We start from the raw sequence: 25,091 nt of genomic DNA, 5'->3' as shown, positions 1-25,091 counted from the left end.
CGATATCTTTGGAATCACTTTCTGAGCGATTTTTTTCACCAACTGATTAACGATAAACCATTGACAGCACGCGCATTTGAATGACAGATGACACTATATATCGTCTCTGTCGGATGAAAACCATGTATATCTATTTTGCTGATTTTGAACGGATTGAATGTCCAGTCCAGGTTCATTTCCGTTTACAGTATGCTTCACTAAATGTATCTAAATAGCCAATGAAAAGTTGTGAAATCATGTCATCTGATTTCACGTACATCCATTGGTGTCAAAGCTGTCAATCACGGCGCATATCTCCCGCCCTGTGGAAGCATCTCGCCAGTCTTGTGAAGTTTAATCGAAGCTCAGCACTGGATAGCCGAATAAACATAGCCTGGTGAGACAATGACTTTCCTTCATCGAGGTAAACGTTTCCCCCTGACGCCAGACGTACGTCTAGGAGTGACAAAATTACGGTAGGACCGTGCAAAAAAAGTATCTGTCTAGCATAGGTGTTATTTATACTGGGGATGCTGGGGACATGTCCACACTAGGGATGTCACGGTACCAAAAATATAGTAGTCGGTACCAATACCACAAAACGTACACGGTACTCGGTACCTAAGTCGGTACCACAGTGTGTTAAAAAAAGAACAATTATACTTAAATATTTTTTTTTTATTAAAACATTTCAACATTATAGAAAACTTTTAAGAGCTTCTGTTGAGGTTGTCTGTGTAAATGTTTGTTGACTTTTCTCCTGACTCTCTTGGTGTACATCCTCCTCTGGCTGATACTGTTAAAAAGAGAGAGAATAAGAAATACATTTTATTTTTTTAACATACTGTCTGACAATGACTAATAAATCAGCTAAAGCTACAGGTGCACTTATAAACACACGCACGTGCACATACACATACTCTGAATGCAAGCATTAGTTTAATATCACTCACATTGTTGCAGGATGAAAATAGTTATTAAAAACTCTTAACATTTTAATACTTCATCCAGTGACATTAGGCTACATTTTGCTGACAGGATGACTAAATGGCGATGCATGGTCGCCCATTTATATATTATAAAGTTGCAAATGCAGCATCATTAACAAATAACTGACTTACACAAAACATTAACATCTAGCATAAAGTTAGCTGGTTACATGGCATTAATGCCAGCTGCCTCAAACAAACATAATATAGGGTCCGGGTTTCAGTATAAAATTAAAGTTTTACAGATTGTATATAATGTTAATGTGAATTAAAACTTACCTCGAATTCTTTAAAGAGATCGGGGTGTCTGTCCTTCAAGAGCTTTGCCAAATTCTATGTTTGATAGCGACAAACTACTTCAGAGAGATTCCCGTGTGCTCGTAAGAGGCGTTCTTCCTCTTCTTTAAATCTTGTGAGCGTCAAATACACACGCACGTATATGCAGCCCCTATCAGTCCCGGAAGAGTATTGCAGCCTCGGTACCTCCGAATGTTCTGGAAAATCAAGCGATGTTTAAGACTGGTTTTGTGGTCCAGGGTCACATATGTTGCGTTATATGCTTATGGTGTGTTTTCTTTTACATATGTAATGAATTTAATCATAATCATTGACTAAACACGCTGCTGTTTTCTACGATATGGTGCTTTGGCACTGTTCGGTTGAGCTGGTGTTGCAGGGACTGTTACATGTGTGCAGTCGACATTATTGAGGGTTTTATGCTGAGTATTTTCTTGTTGTTGACTGGCCTACGCTATGCCAATTTTTGATGCGCTGTTATTCAATATTTTTCCCGTCCTGCAGTTATGTTTTTTATCTGATCTTTTGTCCACACCACTTTTCAACACAAACTGACGCCCCTGCTGTCTAGCATTACCATGTCAGTGTATTGATTCATTGTCCCTTCATAGTTTGCAAGAGACATTTAATACATTTATAATTAAAATTAAATAAACTAAGCGTATTTAATAAACTAAGACGTAGGCTATTTAATAAACTGAGGGCATTCATCTGTCAATATCGACCAGTATCGACCACCGTTACTGTAAAATATGCACGTATGTCCATGTAAAATACATTTTTGTCAAATGTGGATTATATCATTACACTGGCAGGGATATGGTTACATGTAAAGATGCCGTACCAAGTATGACAACGCTACATTCAACTGCTTTTGAAATACGGTGTTTTTTTTCACTTCCTGAAAAGAAACCATTTTGGACACACGTGAGTTTCATCGGGCAGTGACGATATGAAGAAGCTGAGGTCCATAAGATAAAATTATCTCAGGTATTCAGCGCTGATGCAGTTCCTGTAAAATTGACTATGTAATGCTTTTTACTTTACTACATACCCCAAAATGTACGATTTTAGATATAGTTCTTTAGTTTATAGTTATTATGTGAATGACCCTTAAGAATTTTCTCAGTAAGAGCGAGAAGCTAACTAGAAAAATGTATCAATTCCTAGTTTTATTTTTTCATTTTATAAAAGGAAACAATAAATGAAAATTCAATTTGTTTTTCGTTTTTAAAACGGATATGGAATGAACGGAAGATACCCTGATTCAGAAGATACCCTGATTCAAAATAATCCGGCGGGCCAGGAAATATTGAGCTCTCTATCAAATGTCCTTCACAAAAATGGAATTATCTCAGCTTTTTGCTCAAAATTTGGTGTTTTTGATGAAACCTACACATATTTGAGAGGTGATAAAAACAGAACACATGAAGGCAGGATGAAACTGATTTTTTTGTTTGAAAGCAGAGGGTCTGTTCTTTTATTTCATATATTGTATGTTTATATATTTAAAAAGGAGCATTTTCTGGAAGGCATTAAACTTTTGTGAAAATCATGAAAAATGCTGGCGGTGAAAGAGTTAATAGCCAGCTGGTGTTGTTTGGCAGGGACAGGTTAGAGCAGGGGTGTCAAACTCATTTTAGGCTGAGGGCCGGATGGTAAATAACGCCATGATGTGAGGGCCGGATAATTTTTTTAAACCTTAGTGTGCTGATAATTGTGTTAATATTAACTAAACAAACCAATTAATTAGTTTGTTCAGCAAGAAAACTAGAGAAACACACAGTGTGAAAACTACATTTCAAAAGGTCACACTCATACTGTACATATTATACACACAAATTTACATCTGTACAAAATCCACTGGCCTTAGGTTGAAAAGCCTTAATTTAACTTCTTTTGCATTATTCCTTAATGCCAAAATTATTTATAAACCATTCACTTTTCTTTGGAATATATTTGTAATGAGAACAGTCATTTAGAAAATTAAAATGCTAGATGGGGCAGTGGCCCAAACCAAAAAGGGCACTAAGGGGGGTGGTACTATTATTATGGTTTTATAAGTATTATAAATATGATGTGTTATATTACTAGCATGTGATTATAATCGGAAATATAATAACAAGAATTTAAGTGAGACAATCTGCTAAATATTCGATATGATTTACCTGCTGGCTTGATGGAGCTCTGAATCCATGCTTGCAATGTTGAACTGCCTTTAGCAGCCTCCCGATCCGTTCTCTGTCTTTATTTTGTCAAGACATTGGTGTTTTTGTCTACAAAGTGTGCCAACAACAGCAAATTTAGTGTTTATATTAACTTAGATCTGATCGGGAAGATTAAATCGATTAGACAAGTATTGTAACGTTAATACTAAGAATGAGGCTATTTTGTTGTTGTTTGCTTGCTAAATTGTTAGCACTTTTAGAACACCGACAGCAAATCATTACAGGAATAAATATATAATCAAACTTCCAAATTACTAATTCTGCGGTTTAACAACTGATTTAATGTAATGAATCTACCTGTTAATGCAACGAACTTCGGAAACTGTCGTCTTCGCTCTCCAGGCAGAGAGTGGACACAGAGATGCTGCGGAGCGAGCGGGAAAACACGAAGTGGATTACCGGAATCAATGGATCTTTAGCGGAGCGGGAACAATAAAACAGCAAGATTTTTGGGCATCGTTTTTAGTCTATGTTCCGCATTTTGCTGCTTTCCGCAAGTCTCTCATATTAAAAACAAACTAGACGCCCGCCTGAAATAAAACTGTATAAATCATCATGCGGGCCGGATTGGATGCCTTTGTGGGCCGTATGCGGCCTGCGGGCCGTATGTTTGACACCCCTGGGTTAGAGTGTGGAGAAAAAAGTTTTTTGAATCGCATGCTCATACCTTAAGTTTGTTTTTTCAGATATTTTGATTTGTATTTTGATTGTGAACCGGAGATTGTGAACTAATAAATAACTTTCATTAATGTTACGATTGCATCTTTGATGCGCATATGAAGATACTCCACTCATCTCAAGAGGCTAAAACAAATTTGCTAAAAGATTTACAGCCTTTACAGTGGCTCATCTGTTTTGGGTCCATAACCACATGTTTTTGCTGTTCCATTAACAAGGTAGGACACAAGATCCCCCATGACATTGTAAGCAAACCCTGCTGTGGGTCTGTGGGTTCCTTCCTGGATGGTCAGGGCTGTCATCAGTTTAGAGCAAGTCTCTGAGATAAAGGTTAACTTGAGAGTGAGGGTCTTCACCTTCTCCTCCATTTCCAACTGGCTGAAAATGTTCTTGACTGCCAATGGCGGTTGACTCCTCTGACAAGAAGAACTATCTGTACAGGTGAACATGCTCTGCATGGTACTTGACAGCCTCAAATTCCACCGGGTACAGCCTCCTCCATGTGCAGAACACAGATCTCATCCATGTGAAAGGTGAGGTAGTATCAGAGAAATATATGTAATGCTGCCAGGTCTCACCCACCATTTTTATGATGTGGCAGAGGCAGGTAACATTGACTCTGTTTGGCATCACTCCTTTCAGGAGCTCCCTGTATACTTTCAGACAGTAGGCAGCATTATCTATAACCACTGCCCAGGCATCATTCAGATCTAGAGCATTGCTGTGGAAGGAGGCTAGTATTTCTTGGGAAACTGTTGAATAGTTGCATCTATCCATGAAGACAACATCCACAAGAAAATATTGGTTTTCAACTCCTGTAATGAAAGAAGGAAAAAAACATTAGCTGTAGTTTAAAATGTCCATTAAATGTTTTTCATTAATATTCATTCAAATGTAACAGTGGCTATACTGCACTAAAAAAAACGATTTCTGGCAATATTTACTTTTAAGTATTTGGATCATTTAGATTTTATTTAAAGGACAAATTCTGTATTTTACACTTAAAGCCCTGTTTTAAGATTGTTTTTGGTGAAATAGAACGGTTTTGACTGAAATTTCGACACATGCGGCTGCCCTGAGAATTTTCGGATGTTTGTGTTTCATCTCACACCTCTACAATGGGTTTAATGGTGCACTGGAACAATCCTTTCTAAAATGCATTCAACTTTTGTTTACAAAGACATGAAACTAGTCAGGGGTGTTCACTGATATGCTCACACAAAAATCGCTGCAAAAGATGCTTTCCAACAGCTGTTTTAGCATTCGTTGTTAACTTGTGGACCTATTTTTCCAAACGCCTCACACCCGTACATTCTTCCGCTTAGAGCTTGAATAATAGACACTCCAGCCCAGGTGGTGGTGCTAATCCGCCATTGCCAATTGAAAGAATAGAAACAAAGTTTCCGGTGCGGAGTAATACCGTACCTCACAGCACAACTAATACAAGTCAATGGAGTTGGCAAAAACTAAGATAAAACCTGTTGGAATGCGTATTTTGCAGCGATTTTTGTGTGAGCATACCAGTGAACACCCCTGACCACTCGGTGAGTTTCACGTCTTTGTAAACAAAAGTTTAATGCATTTTAGGAAGGATTGTTCCAGTGCACCATTAAACCCATTGTAAAGGTAGGAGCTGAAACACAAACACACAAAAATTCTCGGGGCAGCCGCATATGTCGAAATTTCAGTCAAAACCGTTCTATTTCATCATAAACAATCTGAAAACAGGGCTTTAAGTGTAAAATACCGAACTTGTCCTTTAAATCCTCGTTTTTCAAAATGTATGTAACCCGATTTATTAGAATATATATAAATATGTTCAATGTAAAAACGATTAGATTTAATCAGTTAAAATGTATGAATTTGGATTAAATAAAGCTAGCCGTGAAACAAACCGGATAAATTCTATGAGATTGGTTTACATACAAATTTCAGGAAACTGACTTTAGTAGAAGCGGAAATTACGCCTATTCACGCTCCAGTCAGGAGGTGGCGCCAAAATCAAAAACAGACGCTACAGCACATGGCCTTTTCGCCATTTTGCATTGGACTGGATCGTCATCTCACTAGTCTACGATCGCCAAATTGTGGGTGAATAAAGTTAACAAGTTTGATGTGATTATCTAAAATATAATTGTCTGTTGTTTTAATTACATGTGTGACGTGTTGCATGTTTCAGAGTAAAATACACCTCACTACACAGTCAGACATCAACAAGACGGTCTGTTGGAATGTAAGTTACCCCATCAGTGTCTGTTGCTTTTATTGGTTATTTTTTTGTGGTTTAATGTTTGAAACCTAAGAAATAAATCAAGTCATAGGCTACTGTAGGCTAATCAGTATAAAATAATCATATAATCTCTGTGACTTTATTATCAGAATCAGAATCAGAAAGAGCTTTATTGCCAAGTATGCTTGCACATACAAGGAATTTGTTTTAGTGACTTAAGCTTCCAGTACACAGAGACACCAACACACAGACAAATAAATAGTTGTATAAACAATTGTGCTATAAATGACAATGGCATAGTATGAATAAGGTGCAGGGATGAAACTAGAATGGAGGGGTAACAAATAAATATAAGGATTTGCACTTTTTTTTGCATGAGTGGGGAACATTTAACTGTTCATGAGGTAGATTGCCCGGGGGAAGAAACTGTTTTTGTGCCTTACTGTTCTGGGGTGCGTTCTCCGATAACGTTCTCTCTTAGCGCGCTACGAAGACTCAAAAGGTACACCTTAACTCTTTCACCGCCAGCGTTTTTAAAAAAAGTTGCCAGCCAGCGCCAGCGTTTTTCATGATTTTCACCAAAGTTTAATGCCTTCCAGAAAATGTTCTTCTTTTAATATATAAACATACAATATACCAAATGAAAGAACAGACCCTCTGCTTTCAAACTAAAAAAAACCGTTTCATCCTACCTTTAGTGGTTCTTTTGCAATCAGCTTTTGAATATGGGTAGGTTTTTGCAAAAACAGCACATTTTGAGCAAAAAGCAGAGATAATTCCATTTTCATAGAGATCCCATTCAGAGCGATCTTTAAAAAAGACACGGACATGCAGCAGCTTGCCATAAGGCAATATTCCGGTTTTAAAAAGTTGCGGTATTGCGGAAAGACGGAAAATCTTGTCATTGGCGGGGAAGCGTTTTCTCTTAATTGACGAGATATCTCGTCAATGGCGGGGAAATAGTTAACTACAGGTATACCTTTCCTACGTGTGTTCTCCGAACTATACCTTAGGATGTTGCTTAAGGTAAACCTTCTTAAGTTCGACCTTAGCGGGTGCTGTCCATGGTGGAGGTTCTGAATAGGTTGATATCGATTGCTCGACAATCAATTATTCACTTTATGTAATAGGTTTTGCTGCGTTATGAGATAGCGGTGTTCTTTATTAAAGAAACATTTTAGAAATAGTTCAAGTTAAATTTATTAGGAATATCTGTTAAAAATATTTCAAATTGAAAAACAACTAAATTCAACCTTCTATAATTTATATCAAACCCGTGCAAAACCCGCAACTTTATTTCCAAACGTATCATGTTTAAACTGCTCTAATTCATCCGCTATGCCTTCACTTGAAAGGATAAATTATATTAGGGGTTCCCAATAAGTGCGTTGCCCAGGGGAATAAAGTGCGTCGTGCAAGTAATTGGTTGTGCATTACACTTAAAATATATAAAAACAAACTGTTGTTGTTCATTAGTTCACGCGTTTATTGTGCTTGGACAGTGGATGCGCAAGCAGCCTCGTTACAATGCGGATAAAGCTTAATGGACGCATTTCTGGAGTCTGTCTGTCTACCTCAAATATAACATATTATATATATATATATAATATATATATATATATATATATATATATATATATATATTATGATTACTTTAGATTTTAGCTTTGATTAGATTTAATGTGGAAATTGTGTTGACCTTAGGAGACTATAAGCAAGTGCGCAGTTTGTTTTGAATGTTTATAAAGAATATGGCATGCAGTTGCCTCAAAGTTATAAAACATTAAAAATAACATGAACAATCCTAATTAGTTTCTTATTTTTTATTTTACCCGATTATTTATGCAGCTAAAATACTTGCCGGTAGACTAAGATTTAACGTATATGAAATGCACAAATGAAATAGTAGGATTCGCTGTATAGCTGCTAGTTTCACCAACTCCATCACCCAAAATATATTTTTTAAATAGTTTCTTAATCCTGTAGCATTTAATAGTTCGCAGTTGATGTCCCTTTGGAAAACATAATTAAAAATCTAACAACCATCAATGTAATGATGTCTAATTATGTGAATGGTTTATTCTTTAAATCTAAAAATATTTGCCTAATTAAACACGGAGTGTTTTTTTTTTTTACAAATATTTAGTTATATAGACTGCAATGTAAGCTTTTATGAAGCCCCTAGTGGAGTCATGTGGGATAAGGTATAGCTAAGAGTGCTCCAGACCAACCTTCCGAACGAACTACTTACAGAAGTGATACGTAACTAAGAACGTTTCGGCAAACACGTATTAGCGATAAGGTACAGCTTAAGGTACAACTTAAGAACGACGTAGCATTAAGGTAGTTTCGGAGAACGCAGCCCTGGTATTTGCCGCTCTGAGATGCCGGCCAGATGGCAAAAGTTCAAAAATGGGGTAACTTGGATGTGAGGGATCCAGAGTGATTTTATGAGCCCTTTTCTTCACTCTGGATGTATACAGTTCTTGAAGGGTGGGCAGGGGAGCACCAATAATCCTTTCGGCAGTCCGAACAGTTCTCTGTAATCTTCTGATGTCTGATTTTGTTGCTGAGCCAAACCAGACAGTTATGGAAGTGCACAGTACAGACTCAATGACGGCTGAGTAGAACTGTTTCAGCAGCTCCTGTGGCAGGTTAAACTTCCTCAGCTGGCGAAGGAAGTACAACCTTTGTTGGGCCTTTTTCACAATGGAGTTAATGTAATTGTCCCACTTCAGGTCCTGAGAGATGGTGGTTCCCAGGAAACTGAATGAATCCACTGCAGTCACAGTGCTGTTCATGATGGTGAGTGGGGGAAGTGCAGTAGGGTTTCTCCTAAAGTCCACGATCATCTCCACTGTTTTGAGCGTGTTCAGCTCCAGGTTGTTAAGACTGCACCAGACAGCCAGCTGCTCAACCTCTTGTCTGTAAGCAGACTCATCACCGTCCTGGATGAGGCCGATGACTGTAGTGTCATCTGCAAACTTCAAGAGCTTGACAGAGGGGTCTTTAGAGGTGCAGTCGTTTGTGTACAGGGAGAAGAGCAGAGGGGAGAGAACACATCCCTGAGGGGCGCAAGTGTTGGTGGTGCAGCTGTTTGACATGAATTTCCCCAGTCTTACTAACTGTTTCCTATCTGTCAGAAAGCTGGTGATCCACTGACAGATAGAGCTAGGAACAGAGAGCTGGGTCAGTTTGGTCTGGAGGGTTGTTGGGATGATGGTGTTGAAAGCCGAACTAAAGTCCACAAACAGGATCCTCACATAAGTCCCTGTTTTGTCCAGATGTTGCAGGATGAAGTGCAGTCCCATGTTGATTGCATCATCCACGGACCTGTTTGCTCGGTAAGCAAACTGCAGGGGGTCCAGTAAGGGTCCAGTAGTGTCCTTCAGATAACCCAGAACCAGTTTTTCAAACGACTTCATGACGACAGACGTTAGAGCCACAGGCCTGTAGTTGTTAAGTTCTGTTATCTTGGGTTTCTTTGGAATGGGGATTATGGTGGAGCGTTTGAAGCAGGAAGGCACTTAACACAACTCCAGCGATCTGTTAAAGATCTGTGTAAAGATGGGGGCCAGCTGGTCAGCGCAGAGTTTCAGACAGGCTAGTGTAACGCCATCTGGGCCTGGTGCTTTTCTTCTTTTGTTGTTCTTGAAGACCTGGCGCACATCATCTTCACAGATTTGAAGAGCAGGAGGTGTGGAGAGAGGGATTGCAGGAGGTGTTAGTGGTTGTGTAGGGAGATGGTCAGAATGGGTGTTGGGGGTTTCAAATCTACAATAAAACTCATTCAGGTCATTAGCAAGTCGTTGATTAGCCTCAGTGCAAGGGGATGGTGTCTTATAGTTTGTGATGGCCCTCAGTCCTCTCCAGACTGAAGTTGAGTCGTTGGAAGTAAACTGGTTTTCCAACTTTTCAGTGTAGGTCTTTTTAGCCGCTCTGATCTCTTTGTTCAGTGTGTTCCTGGCCTGATTGTACAAGACCCTGTCCCCATTTCTGTAGGCATCCTCTTTGGCCTGACGAAGATGTCTGAGTTTTACTGTAAACCATGGCTTATCATTGTTGACTGTTTAATAAGTCCTGGTAGGAATGCATACATCCTCACAGAAACTAATATATGATGTAACGGTCTCTGTGAGTTCGTCCAGATCGCTGGTAGCAGCTTCAAAAACACTCCAATCAGTGCTGTCAAAACAAGATTGTAAATCCTGCTCGGTTTCGCTGGTCCATCTCTTCACAGTCCTTACTACAGGTTTAGCAGATTTAAGTTTCTGCTTGTAGGACGGTATAAGATAACCCAGACAGTGATCAGACATCCCAAAGCTGCTCGTGGAACAGAGTGATATGCATTCTTTATTGTGGTGTAACAGTTATCCAATATATTAATGTCTCTGGTGGGACATAACATGCTGTCTGTATTTTGGCAGTTCACGGGAGAGATTGGCTTTATTAAAGTCTCCAAGAATGATTAAAACAGAGTCCGGGTGTTGTTGTTCTGTCTCTGTGATCTGATCAGCGAGTTTTTGTAAAGCCAGGCTTACCTGTGCTTGCGGAGGAATGTAAACACCAACCAGAATGAACGAGTGAAACTCCCGCGGCGAATAGAACGGCTTGCAGTTGACAAACTGCATTTCTAGATCAGGACAGCACATCTTCTTTAACACTGTTACATCTCTACACCACCGTTCATTGATGTAAAAACATGTCCCGCCGCTGCGCAATTTCCCCGTTGATTCTGATTCGCGATCCGCTCTGAACAGCTGAAAGCCCGGCTGTCCGGTATGGCGTCATTCAGCCAGGTTTCCGTGAAACACAGAGCAGCAGAGTGTGAGAAATCCTTATTTGTCCGAGAGAGCAAAAGGAGTTCGTCTGTTTTGTTGGGTAGAGAACGGAGATTTGCCAGATGGATGCTAGGCAACGGCGTTCGAAATTCGCGCTTCCTTAGTCTGACGAGCACTCCCGCTCGCTTCCCCCGTCTGCGCGTCCTGAAGCGTTTGATCAGCGCCGCCGCTCCTCCGATGACAACGTTCAGTAAAACGTCTGAATAATTTATATCCGGTAAAAGATCTGGTGGTGTGTTCTGCCGAATGTTCAGCAGTTCATCCCTGGTGAAACTGATCGTGTTTGTTAAACAAAAAACAGGAAAAACAAACAAAAACAGTACAAACACTGGAGAGCCCAGCACTGAAGCTGCCATGCGCGGCGGCATCTTTTAACAAAAGAATGTTACAATTATATTATGTTGTTTAGTGCATTGTGTGTGTCTAACTAAATCTTTTTTTTTACAGATACAGCATCATTTCATCGTCTATATGGTGGGACAACCTGCTAGACAGGGTATGTAAGTTATGCTACAAAGATATTGATTTCTGTGATGCAATCTGAATTTTCATCATTCTAGTGTCACATGATCATTTAAAAATCATTTTAATATGATGATTTATTGTCAATATTGGAAACAGGTGTTTTTTTCTTCAAATAAATGCAGGCATGATAAGCATAAGATACTTCTTTCCAAACATTTCACCGGTAGTGTACACACATGCTGGGACACAATATTTCTGAAACAGAAAAATACATACTCTTCACCTCACAAAATCTTTATATGTCTCTATAAAAACTATTATCTACATAAAATATTGTTAAAGAAAATCATTAAATCATGTGGGTTTTTTTGTCTTGTTGTTCTAGTTTAAGAATGAAGACATTTGTATCTACCTCAAAGAAGGCATGGAGATACACATTAAAGAATATGTGGTAAGTGTATGTCAACCTACTCTATTTTATATCTATCTATTTATTATGGGGTAATAATAACGTGTATACGCTCGCCTGCTGTCTGGCCAAAATCCTATAGTATAGAGCCGTCAGATGTATAATTTAATGTGTTAGACGTCACGGTCACGTGTTGGAGCTGCGCCAAATGTCAGTGGTGGGGTGGCGGCGGCGTAACTGAGAAATCTGGATGACGTACGTGTGAATAAGCGTCTGAATAACGTACTTGTGGATAATGTACGTGTGTATAAGCGTCTGAATAACTTGCGTGTGGATAACGTACGTGTGTCTAAGCGTCTGTAAAGAATTGCTATTATAGCTAACTGCACTTCTATTGTGCCCTAAGGTTTTCAGATGGTAAATGATCACCACGGAGTCGGCATTACAAATATATCTTAATTTAGGACTAGGGCTATACTTTCGTTATTTTAACAATTTCTTGATTTTTTTATTTAGGCTATCACTCCGAGTTATCTGATGTAACTATTTGGTGGCTTGTGTTTTGTTCCCCTGCACTTCAGGCATTTTGCACACATTTGTTCTGTATCTTGTTCCTTCTGACTTATTTTTTTATTTATTATAAAGGCAAATTGTGATCTAGTTTAAGTCTGTAAATTTTGAATTTCTTTTCGTTGTATAAATGTTGCGCAGTTGCACGCTGGCCATGGTGCTGGCACATGTAATTTAGCCAAACGCTATTTGCTCTGTGTGTCATATTTAGGAGTTCATCAAACTAAACATAAAAAACTTGAGTTTTTCGACACGTATACATTTTAAAGTGTATTTAAAATGGTGGTTATCTTGTCAAAAGTTGAGCTACAAAACAGGTAATCCATTTTTTTCTGGTGATGACATTATAAATATCTTCATCGAACCTATATTTGACCCGATTGTCTCTGGTTTAATATTACGGTCGGTGTTCACTTAAAATCATAGAAAATATATTTCTGAAACAAAGGATATAACGTTAACTAACCATCTGCAGGCTACCTAAAGTGAATACAGACATGATCAAAGTTAAAGTAAGCGAGCAGGTAGTTCTCTTCCAAATAATAAAATCATTTCTAGGGCTGTCAACTTTAGTCGTTTAGTCGACTAATCGGTCGATGCTGTCTTGGTCGACTGACATTTTCATTGGTCGACCAGTTGCATAATTAATTTATTTTCCCCAATAAAGAAATTTTCATTGATTTACTCCTTGATATTTATTCCTTTATAAGCAATTACATATTACTGTATTCTAAATATAATTAGCCCATGTTTTATCCCCAACTTTAAATGCTTTAATTTAGGCTATTTTGTAACAGCGCCACAGTTTAGCGCACCACGTAGAACACTCTGGAACCGCACCCAGGGCTCGAAATTGCGACTATTTTGGTCGCACATGCGACCGAAATTTAATCTGTGCGACCTTAAAATATATTTGGGAGCATTTGTGCGACTGCCCATTTTGTTGTGTGGTGCGACTTGATTTAGATTGTGATGCTTGATTTAGATTGTGATGCTGCGTGCTGCTGTCCCAGGTTCAGTGTTCTCTCCAACGTTACATAACCAATCAAATTTCACCATTAAAGCTGTAGTGTACGATGTTGAAAATCGGTAGAGAAAGCCTGAGACGGTTAGTACGTTTTAAAAAACTCATCCCGCCCCTCTGTGCTACCTGATCCCTCCCCCCGGGAAACCACCTGAACAAAGTCACTCATTCAAGCTGTGATCACTGGTAGTAAACATCAGAACAGAGATTTACCGAGCAGTAAACACATAAAGCCTTGAAGGAATGTACAATTACAATTATGATTGTAATTGACGTTATTTACTTTCACAACAACGTTTGGCATACGTTTCCCCTCCTGAGCTTCAAGAAATGACTTTATAAATATAATTATTTTGACCCATGATACGCGATGCTAAACGGCTAACATTCCGATGCCGACCGACAGCATGTTGTCAGACTCACACAATACAAAGTATAAATAAATGCGTACCTGTTCAACAAAAGTCTGCCGTGTCGGCGTCGGTTTTCAGCCCCAAATCTCCCAGAAGCTTCCTCCAACAGTCAATGGCGGAGCGTCTCTCCAGTTTTTGCAATTTTGCAGTATTATTCCTGCTCATCTCGGGTCTGTTCGTACTGAACAGCTTTGCTTTAACATCATACACCCGACAGGAGCTTTTGGGTATCGGTGAGGACTTTACCAGCAGTTTTATCACCAATCTTCGACTCTAGAACGCTAGAACAACCGAGGCTTCGCACTCTACCCGGCCGGGCGGAAGTGCTCGCAGGCGGCGTCGAGATCGTAAACAAAGGCGGGGGAAGCGCGGAGGTCTAAGAGCCAAGCTAAAGCTAACACCGCTCCGGCTCTCTTTACCCAGCATTTTCCTCGCTAATGTGCGGTCACTGGTGAACAAAATGGATGAGTTACGACTCCGCATCACCCACAGTAAGAGACTTACATATTATAGACCTTTATTCTGTACTTACTGCTTATTGCACTTCTGGTTAGATGCTAACTGCATTTCGTTGCCTTGTACCTACATGTGCAGTGACAATAAAGGTGAATCTAATCTATCTAATCTATGTTGCTGCTTCGCTAGCTACCATACACTGACACAAATTTCATGTCGCAGGCAGGAGAGGGGCGGGGTGGTGTGCGATGGGGTGGAGACGCGAGCACGAGGTGGATTTTCAAATGTAGCAGGGATTGGATGAGAGCAGTTAACCAATGTAAGCTGTCCGGCCGGACAGTTTACATTGGTCAACTTATCTGCTACCATACACCCAATAGACTGAATGGATTTTTTAAATTCTTTTTTCTCTTTATATTGTTAGGATGTTACTGTAGAACCATAACCAGCATATAAACGAGGTTATTAATAATGAACAATCTTTGAAATCGTAGACGATAGCTTTAAGTTCTTACGTTTAATGAAGACCGCAGATTGGCTAATATAGGCGTCAGTCATTCCTTGTTGCCGTGCTGTGTTGGTACGTGAAGCGCGAAAATGTGAAAGACGAACCGCGAGCATGACGAGAACGAGCCGACTACAGCCAATGTTACTACTGTAATTAATGACGACGATCCGGATTCAAATGCGACTCCACCACCGGAAGATAAGACTTGACGTTAAACCTTTTAGAGAGAGTGTCTCCGCTATGAGAATGGCTTGATGGAACTTACTGTGTTTACTGTAAATCCTGTAAAACGGCGTTGGTGGCGGAATCGAAACATTTTAAGAGCCAGACCTTGCTTAAACATGGCGAAAGTGCCAAAAACACAAGTAGTGTCATGACAAATGTGTTCATTATTGATGGAGACACCAATCTGTCTGAGTGTTTGATAGTGTATGTGCCCATGCGCTGGTGAATGGACATCCGACAAACCTCCTTGTGGTCCATGTTGATGTGGAACACGACAATGCTGATGGTATGTTTTTGTTGTATTTTTTAAAACATTGCCTATTTAGTAGTAATAGCATCCTGGTAATGCAGTTATCAATACCAATATATATTAGCCTTCTATATTAAGGTCACTTTTGTAATGTAAGATTTTCTATTGTAATCTTAATCATTTTACCTGTAATTGTTAAATTATTATTGCTATACTATTTCAACAGCATTTGGGTAGTAATTTTGGAATCTATGCAGCAAAAAATAAAATAAAATAAATTGAAGACCAAATTTTAAATGCTGGCCATGGTGGCGTTTTATTTTTAATAAAATAAATCTATTAACATATACATTGTAGTTTTGGTGCCTTTTAATTTTTGGATGGATGCGTCTAAATTTTTTTCTTTAAAGTTGGGAGCACCAGTGCTACCAAATAAAAAAGTAAATTTTGAGCCCTGCACACCTGTGGCTGGCTGCACTGCTACTTCGCTCAGAAAGAAATATTGGTAGTTCTGCTGTATTCATTCAGTTCAAACACTACCTGTTTTAGATTTAGTCAGCAAAATGTCCAAGAAATCTAAATCTTTTGTCTGGCTGCATTTTACAAAAAAGTAATGTCATGCGACAGAAGCACAATGTCTTGTACAGGAGGACTGATTTAGAGGTAAGCTAATCAATTCGTTTAGTTTCTTGTGCAGGTTTCAGAGCTTAGGTAAATGTCTAAAAAATAATGAAATTTTTATTTCTCATAACTTAGAAATGTCACAATTGTTTGCATAAGTGGTGGTCGTTTTGGGGGAATTTGTGAAATAACACGTTATCCTATTCAAATGAACAAAAATAACGAAATAACTCGAAAAAATATTTGTTTATTGTGATGAACGAGATTCAAATATCCGGATTCCGAATCAGAAAAATTATCCGAACGTCCCATCACTATCAGCCACTCTCTCCTGTTTCCTACCTTTTGTTTCTTTTGCTCTCTCACTCTTTCACCTGTCTGTAATTCTTTTGTTTGGCTGCATTTTACAAAAAAAGGTCACGGAGTTTGAGTTCGCCTGCTCAGGTTTGCGTAAAGTAAATGGTACAGTCTATTTTTTTGTAAATTCTTTCATTCGAATAGTAAATAAAATACAGCAATAAAATAATTAAAATGAAAGCCTCTCCTGATTGTGTTCCAAATTATTAACATTTACGTATTTTAGGCTATAAGTAAATTGCAGATTAAGTTTTGTTTTTGTAAATCCTCAGACATTATTTTTACCACTTAATTAAGTTTTGCTTTATAGAAAGCATTTCTTTAAAGTGAATTTCGTTTTGTATAAATTGTTTCTTTATTTTAATAAATGTTTCATCAACCAACTTATGGAAGGTTTTTTTGGTCTTTTTTAAATTAATTAATTAAATTATAAAATAATTAATTAAATTATAAAATAATTAATTAAATTATAAAATAATTAATTAAATTATAAAATAAAAAATAAAATCGCAAAATATGTCCCAAATTTGAAAATGAAATGCTAAAATAAAAATTTAAACATTATATTAAATTATTTAATTTTCATTTTTAACGTGATGAAGCATCATTCCGGCCAAATTGAAAAATTAAATTAAATTGATGATTTCACATTTCATTTTCAATATAATCTTGAGTCAAGACTGACAATATTAAAATAAAAAGGCAAGCTTGAAAAGGAATCTGTAAATATTTTTTTTTAAGGGCTTTTTATTCATGCCCAAGCAATAATAGGGACAAAATTAAAATAAAGTTCAGTTTTAATTTTATGTTCTCTTTTATTTATTGGTTTTCATTTTCTTTTTCATTTTCGTTTTCATTTTCGTTTTCAACTTGTATGCAAATTCAATGTTAATCAGTGGGTGGGGTTTACTTGCTCATAAAAAGGGGAATGGCTGAAGCAGCATAGATATGTGAAGCAGTGTTGCCAAGTCAGCGACTGTTTTGCCAACTTAGCGACTACATCTAGCGACTTTTAGACCCATTTAGACAAACTTAGCGACTGTTTGGATTAATCCTAGCTTCACATCTGTACAGAGAAGCTACTGTGTCGCATGTACCGGCCCACGAGTGCTGGGTGGCGCTGTCTCGGTGAAATGTGCGTCTGGTGTCTCTGTACATGCTGAGCAGCAACATATTAGACTGTACGAGCTGACGCGTGGATGAGATTCGCGAACATTGTTTACATGTCAAAGGAGGAACAAACAATAAAAAGGGGCTGGTCCACTGTTATATATGTGCGTATTTTCACACATTTGATCCGGTGAGGCGTCAGTCATTCTCATCAAATGCATACACATAGCACAGTGTGATTATCGTGCAATACATATGCCAAATTCCGGAAAGTATTGGCGTATCATATGCTCGCAAAATTGGAATTTGGCTTATGTATAGCACGATAATCACACTCTGTGTTATTTGTATGCATTTCATGAGAATGGACATACATAGACACGTCACTTACTTTTGCAGCGGGCACACTGGTACAGAACAGACCTTCAGCCTTTGTGACGGGGCTCAGCTTCGGCCCAATTTAAACCCTTCATCCTCATGTGTTACGCTGATTTGTGAGTAGGGCTGTGACCGTACAGGATTTTGTTTTACCGCGGTGAAGAAGCAACAAAATCACGCGGTTACAGCACAACAACCCACCCCAGGAAAGCAGTAATCTTATATATCATTAAAACGACAAATTATATTAGCAATAACAGCATGAAATAATATGTATTTCTTTATGTTAACTTTTGTTTTTTATATCTTTTGAATATACTATTGATTATAGAACTTTTATGTCACCGTTTATAGCCCATTTTATACAATACATTTCATAGAATAACAACCTGAAAAGCTGTAGAAAGAATATGCAGTTTAAGATTGTTTCTGGTGAGTTGTGCAAAACCTGATTCCTATTTCTTTAGACATTGTTTTTCGGTTAACTTTCCGTGGATAGAAACGCACTTCTCCAAACTTGTTGAAACGCTGAATAATTTATTGTACAAAAAATGGGTTAAAAACAATGACAAAAACGGTTCCATAATTGATATTAAACTCAAAAGATATCGAAAATAAATAGTTTTTAATGTTATTATGATTAGTATGTTTAATTCGATTTTTTCAAAGTGGATACAAAACGAAATAGCCTATTGCATCATTCCGTAAATAACTGCGCAAAACTTATGGATACTCCAATCAATGCTTTCAATTTCAGCTGTCCTTTACATCATCAAGAAGATAAGACTTTTTTTTAACCCGAGCTGGAGAAATTCACTTACAGCAGCTCCAGATATAAACACAGCATTCAACCAAATAACGAGTCGCGCTGTCGGTAAGCGCTCACCTGCCTTCATAACGATAGTTGTCATGTTTGCCCATTATAGTTTAAAATTATTATTATGCTATTATTATCACGCGTGGCTCGGACTCCTTGCACATGAACTTGCATTGCACTGACATTTCCTTGCAGAGATGATGTTATTCGCGCAGGGGTTTAAAACCAGGGAGTGAGTCGGTACCGTTCAAGAAATCAGAGCACCTGTGCATGACACGCTTCATGTTTAAGAAGGTTGCGGCCGTGACATCACCGCAGCTGGCATCTCACGTATGGCCGTACGCGGTAAGCGGCAAAATCGCCGAGCGGCTTCAGCTTTTCTCTTGTATTGGAAGCGTTTTGTGCAGCATTTAGTGCAAATATGTTTATCTTCAACGGTGCCTGTCATGAAGTACCATGTCCGGAGAAGGAATAGGATTTTGGGTGCACGAGCAAGGCGTGTGGACCAACTCCGCTTCCCCTCTGTAACCGCCCCCGTTTTGCCGCTTTCCGCACGTCTCCTATTGAAAAAGAACTAAACACTCGCGGTTGCCGCGTACCATGTGAAACGGCTACTGCGGTGATGCAGTAACGCGTTATCGTCACAGCCTTTATGTGCTTGCTTCAGCTGGTCAGAACTGTATGTTGTGTCCAGTGCAGTGTACAGGGTAGACCCTGAAAGACTTGCATTTCACAGAGAACGCAAGTCCTGATACGATACTTGTAAAGACAACACATAGGCTGAATAAACAGATAATGTTCATATAAAAGTAAGTGACTGGTCGGTGTATGTCTTCAGCTCGTTAAACTGACGCCTCACTGGATCAGATGTGTGAAAATACACACATACATAACAGCGGACCAGACACTTTTAGTGTTTGAAATGTAAACAATGCATGCGAATCTCATCCACGCGTCAGTTCGTAAATTGTTCACTGCTCAGAAAATGCACAGAGGGTAGACGCCAGGCGCACATTTCACCGTGACCGCGCCACCCAGCAATCGTGGGCCGGTACAAGCGACACAGTAGCCTATATGTGCAGATATGAAGCTAAGATTCATCCAAACAGTCGCTAAGTTTGTCTAAATGGTTTAAAAGTCGCTAGATGTAGCAATAAGGTCGCTAAGTTGGGAAGCAACACAGTCGCTGAGTTGGCAACACTTCAGCCAATCCCATTTTTTTTTAGCAAGTAAACCCCACCCACTGATTAACATTGAATTTGCATACAAGTTGAAAATAAAAGTGAACACGAAAATGAAAATGAAAAAGAAAAACAGAACATAGAATTAAAACTGAACTTTAAATTTTAATTTTGTCCCTATTATTGCTTGGGCATGAATAAAAAGCCTTTAAAAAAAATTATTTACAGATTCCTTTTCAAGCTTGCCTTTTTATTTTAATATTGTCTGTCTTGACTCAAGATTATATTGAAAATGAAATGTCAAATCATCAATTTAATTTAATTTTTCAATTTGGCCGGAATGATGCTTCATCACGTTAAAAATGAAAATGAAATAATTTAATATAATGTTTTAGTTTTTATTTTAGCATTTCATTTTCAAATTTGGGACATATTTTGCGATTTTATTTTTTATTTTATAATTTAATTAATTATTTTATAATTTAATTAATTAATTTAAAAAAGTCCAAAAATACCTTCCATACCTGCATGTATTTAATAAATAAAAAGCAAATATAGCAGACAATATAATAACCGCGCATGGAGGCGCCGGCACGGCGCATTCACTTGCATTTCATTGTTAACTAGAACGCACCTCATTATAAATTAATAAAATTCAGCGTATGCCTATATATGCCTCATACATTAGCATTAAATATCTTTGCTGTATTCGTTCTAGAAGATGACAAGGGCTTTCTCACACACAGTGAGTTAGACCCGCCTTGGCCGGTGCGTCTTTTTACGCATTCTTAAGGTGCCTATTGTATCCATTAGTTTTATCGGGTTGCAGTCTATTCGGCAACATTCCGCATACAACGAGCTTAGATTTGGAAATATATTACATCTACATTTCAGTGGTAAAAGATACGGTGACCATCTTCTTTCTTTTTTGTAGCACTACCTCAAACTAAAGCGGAGTCTCTTCGCAGCTGTCATTTTCTTAAATGAGCTGCGGTAATGTTTCAAATGAGCTTCTAACGCTAGACAAACACCTTTATTTTCAACACGATCACCTCCTACCCAAACCATTTCGAAACTAAGGAGCCATTTGTCCTCCAATTCGGCGTTTGCTTGACTTATTTATTTGTACAGTTGACGCGTTTGAAAATAGCCTAAATAATGTAACAAAACGAAAATAAACCTATAGGCCATCCTACTATACAGCCTATTATTATTATTAGGATTGTTTTAAGCTATTTTTGTGTGTGTTTGTGTGTGTGTTTGTTTTAAAACGCCTAGATCGGCTGGACAAAAGTTAACCCATAGCTTTAAATTAAAGAAGAATATACAGCCTGTATTAAAGAAAGCTTTTAGGAGTTTTCATTATTTGGCAGTTTTAGCAGCTATATATATATATATTTTTTTGTTTTTTTGTAGCGTGCGGGTGTGGTCAGGTGCGCGATTGTGACTGTCACTATAGACCTAGTACAGAGCTCCTCACTTTGCAGTTAAAAAAATCACTTAATTTTCTAAGAATTGTGTTATTATTATAGTTTTATGTATTATTATTGATGTTTTTTCGTTGTTGTTTTATAAATTCTCTATGACAATTGTTTAATAAATGTTCAATCAAAATGCAAAACATTGCTTCTTTTTTTATTTTTAGTCGACTAATCGATGCGCAGGACAGGACTTTGGTTGACTACAGCCCTAATCATTTCAGTGTTTTTCTTGTTATAAATTAACGTTTAAGAATTGTATTTAAATCTTAGTTTTTATCATTTACAGTAACAATCACAAATTGTCTTAATTATCGTTTTTTATCACAACTTTGACGCACTAAATCTACCAAATAAAAAGTGAAGCTGTGTCTTATCATGTTTGTGCTTAATGAAGTAGCCTAACGGTTTTAATGACCTTTGAATGTTACAACAATAGCTGGCTTCCATTTAAAGGAATAGTCTATTCATTTTCAATATTAAAATATGTTATTACCTTAACTAAGAAGAGTTGATACATCCCTCTATCATCTTAGTGCGTGCACGTAAGCGCTGGGGCACGCTGCGACACTTCGATAGCATTTAGCTTAGCCCCATTCATTCAATGGTACCACTCAGAGATAAAGTTAGAAGTGACCAAACACATCAACGTTTTTCCTATTTAAGACGAGTAGTTATACGAGCAAGTTTGGTGGTACAAAATAAAACGTAGCGCTTTTCTAAGTGGATTTTAAAGAGGAACTATATTGTATGGCGGAACAGCACTTTTGGGAGTACTTCGACTCGGCGCAGTAACACCCTCCCTCTCCCATTATGAGAGGGAGAAGGGGAGCGGATTTTTCAGGCGAGTCGAAGTACTCCCAAAAGTGCTGTTCCGCCATACAATATAGTTCCGCTTTTAAATCCGCTTAGAAAAGCGCTACGTTTTATTTTGTACCACCAAACTTGCTCGTATAACTACTCGTCTTAAATAGGAAAAACGTTGATGTGTTTGGTCACCTCTAACTTTATCTCTGAGTGGTACCATTAAATGAATGTGGCTAAGCTAAATGCTATCGAAGTGTCGCAGCGCGCCCCAGCGCTTACGTGTACGCACTAAGATGATAGAGGGATGTATCAACTCTTCTTAGTTAAGGTAATAACATATTTTAATATTGAAAATAAGTAGACTATTCCTTTAACACAACTATTGGTGTTTTATTAGAGCTTTTTTAGCTTAAAACATATGACAACAAAAGTTATCAAATTAACATCAATAATAAAAATACATAGTTAACGGTTAAAAAGCATAGCTAAAAACACAAAGAACAATAACAAATAAAGACAAAAAAACTTTGATAAAGGCTTAATTAAATTAAGAAAAAAATGCATGTATGTGTACGTGCATGTATGTGTATGTGTACGTGCGTGTATGTGTACGTGCGTGTATGTGTATGTGTACGTGCATGTATGTGTGTGTGTACGTGCGTGTATGTGTATGTGTCCGTGCGTGTATGTGTACGTGCGTGTATGTGTACGTGCTTGTATGTGTATGTGTACGTGCGTGTATTTGTATGTGTACGTGCGTGTATTTGTATGTGTACGTGCGTGCATGTGTATGTGTACGTGCGTGTATGTGTAAGTGTACGTGCATGTATATAAATATCTTATGGATAACTAGATGTTTAAACAAGGTGATTGTCTGTTTTCAGGTCTTTTGATGGTTTTGTGACTAATGTTCTATTATTTTACACGTTTGAATCAGTCTACATATTTTAAATATCAGAGTTTGTAAAACAATTTGCCTGCACATTTTTGAAATTTTCACTGTGACTGCTATTGGGACTGATTTTGTTGTTGTTCTTCTTCTCCAGAATTGTGAAATTGGTGAGTTTCACAGACAGTGGACGTTCTGCAAAACCTACTTTGTGTCATACATGGGTGTGAAATAGTTTTTTGGACTCATTTATGCACTTAAACTGAACTACCTGAAGAACCTCAAGTGCCCCGTTGACGCATTTCAAAAAATCCTAATGGAACTGGACTTGATACAACCAAGCAATCACTGAAAGATGCTTCAGTGAATACCTGACAGACACGCTGATACATCCCCCTCAAAGTGGGTACATTTTTGTACATTTATAAGTAAACTTTTTAACATTAAAGCAACACTATGTAGTTTCCATGTAAAAATGACTTACAGCTCCCCCATGTGGTTGAAAAGCGAAACAGTGCCTGGTATCAGACACTCTTCTGCAGGCAGGGGGAGGGGCGGGGCTGTGTTTCCTACCCTCCACCGCCACTTTCAGAGTGTGCTTGTAGCAGCTAGGAGGCTGCTCAGTCTACAGCAACAGTACAATTTGTCCAGTTAAAAGTTGTTCTATCACTGAAATAATTTTAGAGACATTATTAAAAGGTAAAAAAACTACATAGTGTTGCTTTAAAAGAATATTGCACTTTCATTAAACAAAAATCCTGATAATTTACTGTCTGTCATCCAAGATGTTTGTCTTTTTTTGTTCAGTCGAGAAGAAATTATGTTTTTTGAGAAAAACATTCCAGGATTTTTCTTAATTTAATAGACCTTATTGGACCTCAATAGTTTAGTTTCAATGCAGTTTCAAAGCAGCTTTAAAGGGCTCTAAACGATCCCAACCGAGGCATAAGGGTTTTATCTATCCAAAAGATTATCATTTTCGTCAAGAAAACTTTTAAAACACAACTTCTTGTCTTGCATTATCCATGTGACACACCAGTGCGACATTGCGTACTATGTAATAACGTCGAATGGTTACACATCACAAATGTGAAACGCACATTTGTGGACCATTTTAAATAATAAACGGACCCAAAGACATTAATTAGTATCATTCCACATACAACAACATTTGAACGCTCCTTTTTCTCTGCACTTGTAAACACTGAAGCGGTAGTTTCAATTATGCTAGCGTGTCACACAGCTAGTGCAAAACGTTGTGGTTTAAAAGTCCTCTTTTATTTTTGAAAATGACAATCGTTTAGCTAAATAAGACCCTTATGCCTTATTTGGGATAATTTAGAGCCCTTTTAAATCTGCATTGAAACTGTAAACTTGAGGTTGAATAAAGTCTTAAATTGAGAAAAATTCTGGAATGTTAAACTCAAAACTTTATTTCTTTTTGACTGAACAAAGTAAAACATAAACATATGGGGTGAGAAAATTATTGGGATTTGTTTTATTAAATTGGAATATTCCTTTAACAATTTTAAAAGTTGAAAAGTTTTTGAAAAATGTAATTGATGTATTGTATATCTAACATGTAATTAAAGATGCATGAAAATTGTTAATGGCACACAGCCACTCAAAACACTGAGCCATGTGCCATTTTTTTCATTCTAAATTATTATTACATCATGTCACAGATTTCTAAAAATTTTAAAGTAATGTTGTTGTCCCTGATTTACCTGATTTAGGTCTACCTCGAGTTTTACAGGTTTTTTTTGTATTTCTGCAGCCTGTTAAAATGTTTGCTCTTATTTGTGGAATGAGGTTGATTGTGGCTGAAATGCCTGAAACACACTTATTTATTTATTTATTTTTGCACACAATACGAGGTGTATAAGCCATA

At 37.8% G+C, this 25,091-nt stretch overlaps 1 protein-coding gene across 15 annotated transcripts in view; it reads right to left on the bottom strand.

The window, feature by feature from the left end:
- Positions 1-25,091, bottom strand: part of hdx (highly divergent homeobox) — a 349,114-nt gene that overhangs the window by 271,659 nt on the left and 52,364 nt on the right. For 13 of the 15 annotated variants that reach the window (XM_065253822.2, XM_073812059.1, XM_065253825.2 and 10 more), the window contains one exon: positions 4,754-4,986. The exons of the other annotated variants lie outside the window; for them this stretch is intronic. In XM_065253822.2, the coding sequence (XP_065109894.2) occupies positions 4,754-4,986 (233 nt within the window). The remainder of the gene's footprint in view (positions 1-4,753; positions 4,987-25,091) is intronic. 15 annotated transcript variants of the gene reach the window in all.

Source organism: Paramisgurnus dabryanus, chromosome 16, assembly GCF_030506205.2.
Source record: "Paramisgurnus dabryanus chromosome 16, PD_genome_1.1, whole genome shotgun sequence".
NCBI classification, from domain to species: domain Eukaryota; kingdom Metazoa; phylum Chordata; class Actinopteri; order Cypriniformes; family Cobitidae; genus Paramisgurnus; species Paramisgurnus dabryanus.
Note: the sequence above shows the minus strand (reverse complement) of the source record. Positions and strands in the feature narration are given on the sequence as shown.